The 8,146-nt window shown below is 42.5% G+C and overlaps 1 protein-coding gene across 2 annotated transcripts; it reads left to right on the forward strand.

The window, feature by feature from the left end:
- Positions 1-1,303: 1,303 nt before the first annotated feature.
- On the forward strand, positions 1,304-7,670 carry LOC119329573 (amino acid transporter AVT1I-like). 2 transcript variants are annotated; one of them, XM_037602635.1, is made up of 5 exons: positions 1,304-1,457; positions 1,528-1,655; positions 3,023-5,772; positions 5,911-6,518; positions 6,847-7,670. In XM_037602635.1, the coding sequence occupies exons 3-5, from the start codon at positions 5,697-5,699 to the stop codon at positions 7,360-7,362; spliced, it is 1,200 nt and encodes a 399-aa protein (XP_037458532.1). In that variant the 5' UTR covers positions 1,304-1,457; positions 1,528-1,655; positions 3,023-5,696; the 3' UTR covers positions 7,363-7,670. The 2 variants fall into 2 exon arrangements, with proteins under 2 accessions (XP_037458532.1, XP_037458533.1); XM_037602636.1 differs by having other exon boundaries at positions 3,032-5,772.
- Positions 7,671-8,146: the final 476 nt, after the last annotated feature.

Raw genomic sequence — 8,146 nt, forward strand, 5'->3', positions numbered from 1 at the left:
ACATCACGTAAAAATTAAAACACTACCAACATAGTATTTGTGAAAATCTTCCTCTCATATTTTCTTTGGTTGCTACTTTTTTTAGAATAACTTCGACTCCTACTCATGTCTCCTCGCGGCGACCATATATCGCATTCCGTGAGGTGGAAGGGATCTCTCGCTGAATGCGCCGGCCCATATTTTATTGCCTAAACATTGTAGTAATTACGAGAGGGAGGTTGTCCGAGTTTCATATATCACGTGAAAATTAAAACACTACCAACATAGTATTTGTGAAAATCTTCCTCTCATATTTTCTTTGGTTGCTACTGTTTTTTAGAATAACTTCGACTCCTACTCATATCTCCTCGCGGCGACTATATATCGCATTCCGTGAGGTGGAAGGGATTTCTCCCTGAATGCGCCGGCCCACTTCACGCTCATTTAAGGTAAAAGGGAAGGGAGAACGAGGGATCGATCCCTGGTTCCCAGGCAAGAGCAAGCGTACGTAGCCACCACGCCATGCTACTGTTCACGCTAGGCAAAGTGAGGTGCTTCCTACTTGAACCGAGTCAAGCCGGGTTTTCTCTGTTTTTCTTTATTCTCCGGGTTTTTTCATTTGTTTCTTCAGTTTTTTTCCTTTTCCTTTTCCTTCGGTTTATTTTGTTTCTTTGTTGGTTTTCATTTTTTTGGTTTTTCTTTGTTTTTTTTTTGTTTTTCATTCTACATTCTTATATGCATGATCAACATTTTTTCAAAGACTTATTCAACATTTGCATATATATTATCAACATTTTTTCAAATAGATGTTCAACATTTTTTAAATACTTGTTTAACATTGTTTAAATACATGATCAACATTTTTTATACGACAACAAATATGATGTGGTTGTTACTCGAAAAAGAAGTGACGTGGCTGAGCTGACGGGCCTCTCAAATACGGGTGTTAGGTCCCTCCCAATGCTCCATCTTTTACAGGTGCTAAGCCTTTCACGTAGGCAAAAAATCTGATGTGGCAAATCATTTAAGAGAAGAGAGATGAGTGTGATGACCCCAGAAAGAAACAATGCTAAGCACGTGAACCTAGGCAAAACAATAAAGGAAGGAAGCCCATCAATACATGTAGAGCTTTAGTTGCTAAATCATTAAATAAAGTAAGCTTATTAACAATAAGCTAAGCATCTATGCATTGAAGAGTATAGTTGCTAAGCTATTTAATGTGTTTAGCATCCCATCTAAGCACCCATGCATTGGCAGCAGCCTTAACTGTCTCCGCGACTTTTCTCAAAAATAAACTATAAAAAAATCTGTCTCCGCGGCTGAGCGAATGACCTCCGGCACAGTGGCGGTCGCGGCGTTTCACGGGGAGCCATAGAAGCCGCGACTGCGGCGGTGCGGCCGCCACAGAGCCCCTCGCCCCCCTCTCCCTCCCAGAACACCAGGATGCCTCGGAGCGCCTGCCCCTCACACTGCCTCCGGTGAGTTCATGTGTGGCCAACGCTTGGTTTTGTCCTCTGCGCCCTGACTCCTTTCGCCCGTGCGTTTCAGGTTTCGAGTCGGGATGGCGCCGCTGGCCGACGGCGCCGTGCGGCCATCGTCCGCGCCGTGGGTATTTCAGGCGAGGGCACATCGGGGAAGCGATGCCGGAGCCGGAGCTGCTGGGCGCCAACTGAACTGTAAGTGACTGCCACTGCCTAACTGGTACGAATTCAGTTCGTTGGCTGGACGGGCCATCAGAGTGCCGTCCCGTACCAGCGCAATTCCTCACCTGATTTTAGTGCCGATGCACAATGTGTGGATGGGCGTCTTGGCATGTTAGGGTGGATTAAAAATCTGAGAGGAACTGGCGAGAATTCGGACAGAGAGTGAACTGTCGGCGACAGTGGGAGGCACACACAGGGTGACAGATTTCACTTGCACTTGGGTTGGGCTGGGGAGCACACCAGCATGTGCTTGCTGAGTAGGTGCGCATTCATGCTTCTATTCGCTTTGACTTTCACCTTTAAGTTTTCCTCTGAAATATATTGGGACTTTCGTGGTCTGCCATGACCAGGATAATTCTGAAAACTTCTCCATCAAAGCTTATTGTATAATAATGTTGTTCGAAGTCGGCCAACAGAACCGTGATTTGCTTCTATTATCCGAGACTCCCCCCACCCCCCAATAGAAAAAATAACAGATGGATAGTCTTCAAAGGGGGGCTTATTCAATTCTCCAAGAACATATTGTATTTGACACAACCACGTTCTGAAAGCACTACACCTACCTCGAAAGAAAAAGAAAAAACACCACACCCAACTGCACAGACATAACATTCTGGAATCTGGAACACGAGGTTTTATTGTAAGAATTTGTGCAGGAGTCATATTTTCCCTGCAAAGCTCATGTGAAGTCCGTGCACTCTATATAGGCCCTAAATGAAAGCTTGTTCAAATTTGGCTAACAGAATCGTGTGATTTGTGTCTGTTATTATAGACTCCACCTTCCCACCAGAAAAAAACACAAAGGGATGGTCTTCGGAGGGGACTTTATCATACAGAAAGAACCACACTTGACTATTTATTTGAATCAGTACAGAAGCGATCTTGAAGTATTCTTGGTTTTGATGCTCTTTTCTGTTTCTTCCCAAACATAATATTCTGGAATCTGGAACACGAGGTTTTGTTGTGGAATTTCTGCGGGCGTCATATTATTCTCAACAAAGTTGATGTGAAGTTTCTGCACTCTATTTAGGCCCTAAATGTTGGAAATGTAGGCCGAAAACACACGCAAAGCTACTTACCTTCGAGAAAAAAAAGCTAATATTCTACTGCTTTGCACCTAGCATCTTCGGCTACAGGTCTGGTAACTTTACCATTAAAGGATATCTAATCATGATCACCTCTTTGCTGCTACAGCCTCCATCAACTTTGGCTAGCTTTCATTGCTTTATTTCTTATCTTGTTAGCACATTCATTTTAAGAAACTGAGCACATTTTTCATGTCTTGTGCTATTTCTTTTGAGGAACACTCTTCATTTACCCTCTCTTTGATATGCCTCTAGCTTTCACAGAGAGCTGATTTATATTGATGACAACTCTGGTGGCTGGATATCTCTGGGAGTGGCAACTTTTTTTGCCATCTGCAGGTCTGCATCCTTCCTTTATAAAGGGAACTATCCTGTAATATTAGTAAATGTAACCAAGTTCTACTTCCATTGCCAGACAGAAATTATATGCAATGGGAATGCTGAATGAAATTGCTTGCAACTGTTTTTTTTAACATAATTTATATGTTTTCTTTAATGCAACACAAATGCATGCTGTAGCTTTTAGCTATGACCAAAGTGATACTGAGCTGATACGTGTGGAAGTACGCAACTGACACTTGTGACAATGGAGATTTACTTTTAGAATCTGGAGGAGGATACATGGTGGACCACCCGAAGCAACTTTAACAGGTTGAGAAGACTCAAGAGGATACCATGAGGGAGACCACTGTGTCATCTCTTGTGTTACCTCACCGGAGTGCCCTGGAACCGATCAATTTCATATCTAAGAATTATGCTATGTGTTTGCTGATGCTCCGCTCTTCATTTCTAAGAACAGATAACTCAGTATATGTTAATTGATACATCCTTTGGATGAACGATACTTGGAAAACTGACTGGTTCCCTATTCCACGCTCCAATGGCGAGAAGTGCATGATACAATGTTCCAAGAATATTAACAAAATTCATGGATGTAAATGTAATGCATAAAAATGCTAAAATTTGATGTCAAATTCATCCTGATATCAAGGACCAGAAAAGACATTCATTCTTACACTCTTCATTTATGCCAAGACTGTCAACTTGTCTTTCTTGTATCTTGAATTCTTGATGTCAAGAACGAATATGATACTGATCCTCTGGAATTTTGGAACATTGTATCGTGATACTTTATGGAACTTTTCACAACAACGACGTGGTCCCCCCTGGACACAAAATGCTTATTCCTTACATTTTCGTGGGACTGGTTGGTGTTTTACTTTTGGCACAAAACTTGTATTTGTCATTGTTAAAGAATTAAAAGAGAATGTTTTTTCAAGTGCTCATGTTTGTGATCTTTCAGTCAATGTGCTTTATATACTTGGCCTGGCACCTTTGAAGAGCACACCCATGTGGCTTAAATACTAAGCGGTTCCTTTTTCAGCTGCTTTGATTTAAATAATGCAGTTGAACCACAAAGAGTGAAATTCTTATGATTGCGGAAAACATATGTTATATTATTTTGGCACTCATTATTTGATATGATCCCACCAGATGTAGAATAGGCAAATTTAGTGGAGAGGTGATGTTTTATGGATTAGCTAGGGCTAGCTGCAACAAGGTAGCAGAAAGCTTTATGGTTGGCACATTTTCTGGGTGCAACAAACTTTTGTTATCGTCAGAATGGAGACATCACATAGTGGGAAGTGTCATTATTTTTCAAAAGATGAGGTTCTGGCCGCATATACAGTCTTGTGCCATCATTCTGCTTGGTGCAGGTACGTAATGATTTGAATGAAGCACATAGTGCTTCATAATTATGCTTATTATTATTCAAACTTCTACAATTTACTCATGTTGGAACATATTTTTATTCTGCAAGGTTTGTATATGTGCTCTGAGCAGTCTTAACATGCTCCCTCTTACTCCCTGTTTTCACATTAGAGGTAAGAGTATATAATACATGACTGGGAATTGGACCCAGGCCTCCCAGCTGTGCACACCATGTTCCCACCACACCCCAACTGACAAGGGTTCCATACTGGCAGTAACTAATATATATTGACTAAATATTTATTATTTTCAGAATTTAGTCATTATATACGTTGATTTATAATTTACTGTTCTGGGTTTATTCACATTATTTGTTAGGTAACAGTTTCCCTCTAGAACATTGCTTGGCTGTTGAGTATGTATATGTTTTCACTCTCTGTAATGAATAATTTGTATATACCCCCTCCGTTCATAGATATAAGATGTTTTAACCTTTTTCTGAATCGGATGTATATATAGACATATTTTAGTGTGTTTATTCACTCATTTCGGTCCGTATGTAGTCCATATTGAATTATCCAAAACATCTTATATTTGTGAAGGAGGGAGTGGTTTCTAGCTAACCGGGTTTTCTACCTCTGTTATCTTCGAATTCATGGATATACACTACGGTGGGGTGATAATAATTGAATATTTTTCTTGCATCCTGACATCACACAAATTTTGCGCGTGCAATCATGAAAGAAGAAAGTACTAGCCTACCTTTAAAGATATTTGGATTGTATAATCCAAGGAAAAGAGCAATAGACTGCACAGAATCATGTGTTCAGAAGTCTTGGTCCTATAAATATCCTAGTTATTAACATGTGTTCAGAAGACGGAGCAACTTCACATGCTTTTTGCATGGCTGCTGCATGCATTTTTGATGGGCGTCTTTCCTTCCTTAATCTCTGGGGCATGTATCCTTAGATCCCCAGCCTCTTGTACATATCTGTTAGTGAGAAATCGAACATACATTGTACAGATCCGCTTTGCCGCCCTTGCAACTCCAGTCAGTGCTTTTTTTGCATTTTTTTTCTCCCTTCTTTTTGAGAGATGGACATCTAGTCAGTTATCACAAGAAAGTGCTCTGCTAATGCCAACTTCATGCACCACCCTTGTCTTTAAAAGGCAAGGTAATGAACACAGTCTAGTCCAACAGCACTACTAGTTTGTGATGGACACCAGTACTCCTCGAAAGTCTGGGACGAGCTTCCTCAAAACTTGCTTCAATGGAGTTAACGCCCTCTCAGGTTTCTTCCATTCTTTCTCTGTTTTTGTTCAAGCATGAGACTGGAGAAGTCATACTATATCTATTTACTTACTCCTGTGCCGCCTCATATGTCCTCTTTAACCTTGCTAATTTGCAGTATTAACTTTCTATCTTGCAGGGGTTGGAATATTATCGATTCCTTATGCATTGTCTCAAGGAGGATGGTTGAGCGTGCTTATGTTCACAACCATAGCAATAATCTGCTTCTACACTGGGATTCTCCTGCAGAGATGCATAGATTCAAGCTCACTTGTTAAGACCTATCCTGATATAGGTGAACTGGCTTTTGGCCGGAAAGGAAGAATCATAGTAGCAATATTCATGTACCTGGAGCTGTACCTTGTGGCAATCGATTTCATGATATTGGAAGGTGATAACTTGGAGAAATTATTTCCAAGCGTCGACTTCCATGTTGCTGGGCTCAAGATTGGAGGCAAGCAAGGGTTTGTTCTGATTTTCAGCCTGTTGGTTCTGCCAACGACATGGTTTCGGAGCTTAAGTGCGCTTGCGTACGTCTCTGTTGGAGGAATCGTGGCCTCCGTCATTCTCATCGCGTCTGTTATCTGGGTAGGAGCATTTGATGGTGTTGGTTTCCACGAGAGAGGCGTGCTTGTCCATTGGGCTGGTATTCCAACTGCCATGAGCCTATACTCATTCTGTTTCAGCGGCCATGCAGTTTTCCCCATGATATACACTGGAATGAGCAACAGAAAGATGTTCCCAACAGTAAGTAAAGCAGAAACCCTTTCACCGATCTTTTGTGTTCTTTGACCAATAAGCAAATATAACTTTTGTGTGGCAGGTTAGTACTTGTTTGTTGGAAACCACGACCAATCCTAGCCTCCCCCAACTATTATGGTTAAATCTTGCTTTACATGCTCCAAGTCAATGCAAAATAGTATAACCTTTTTGACTGATAGGATAAAATACATGTTGTAGCAGCACTCCGATTCTGGAAACTGGAATCCTGTCAAAACTTTCCCATTACATAAAGCTGCAGTACCAAGGAATCACGTTTGTGCTTAACCCCTCTTCTCCCTTTTCCCAATTTCAGGTGCTGCTCCTCTGCTTCATCATCTGCACTCTCAGCTATGGGCTGATGGGCGTCGTCGGGTACCTGATGTACGGCGAGTCACTGAAGTCCCAGGTGACGCTGAACCTCCCATCGAGGAACCTGAGCTCCAGCATCGCCATCTACACCACGCTGATCAATCCGTTCACCAAGTTCGCGCTGCTGGTCACTCCGATAGCGGAGGCGATCGAGGACACCCTCCACGTCGGCAAGAACAAGGCCGTGAGCGTCTCCATCAGGACGTCGCTGGTCGTCAGCACGACCATCGTGGCGCTCGTCGTGCCCTACTTCGCCTACGCCGTCGCGCTCACTGGCTCATTCCTGAGCGGCACCGCCACGATGCTGCTCCCATGTGCCTGCTACCTGAAGATCAGGTCCAGGACCTGCAGGAAGGTGGGGTTCGAGCAGGTGGTCTGCGTGGGCATCATCGTCGTCGGGGTAGGGCTTGTGGTCGTTGGCACCTCCAGTTCGCTGAAGCAGATCATCCAGAGCTTGTGAAATGCATGATGAGCATGGATGTGGATGAACAACCATATGCAGTGGAGCCTATTCTAGTATGGCGCAATCATGCTTGTACTCTGTAGTCTGTACCTATGTTCTGGCAAGATATAGATAGGAATTTAGCTTACATAAGACTGGATAGGAATAATCCCTAAGATGTGTAGTATTGAGACTTACTCCCTTCGTTATATAAGAGTGTTTTTGACATTACACTAGTGTAAAAACGCTCTTATATTATGGGACAGAGGGAGTACTTCAGAAGAAACTGCTTGTACCTATCATGTTATAAACATTATTCAAATGTATGTATAGCCTGATGTCTAGCTAGTGGCTGTTTCTTGCTGCTGCTCATGGTCAGCAGAGTTTCAGCCTTTTTCTTGCAGATAAGAAAAGTCTGCTGTTCCAACATTTTTATGTTGTATAACTGCGAATTCTTCGCACCTCAAAGCACCCAGACCGCGACGATAAGGATATTGGATTATTGGTGCGCATTCAGGTATGTCGACACACACACGCTGAAGTGGAATGAGGCAGTGCTCGTGGCTTTCCTGAAGTTATCTGCTCTTCCTGAAGTTATCTGGTCTGCCCATATGTTGATGCATTGATATACTGCCTACCAATACATGACATACCCAAAGAAGTACACAATATTAACGAGAAACAGAGTTACAATCTGCAGGCATAAGGTATGCGATATGCGACAGCGTCAGGAGCGTCTTGCAACCACAGGAGGGTCTTGAGATGTTTGTATGTTAGTAGGTTTTCGCCGCGTGGTGGATAC

The sequence above is a fragment of the Triticum dicoccoides genome, chromosome 7A (genome assembly GCF_002162155.2).
Source record: "Triticum dicoccoides isolate Atlit2015 ecotype Zavitan chromosome 7A, WEW_v2.0, whole genome shotgun sequence".
Lineage (NCBI taxonomy): Eukaryota > Viridiplantae > Streptophyta > Magnoliopsida > Poales > Poaceae > Triticum > Triticum dicoccoides.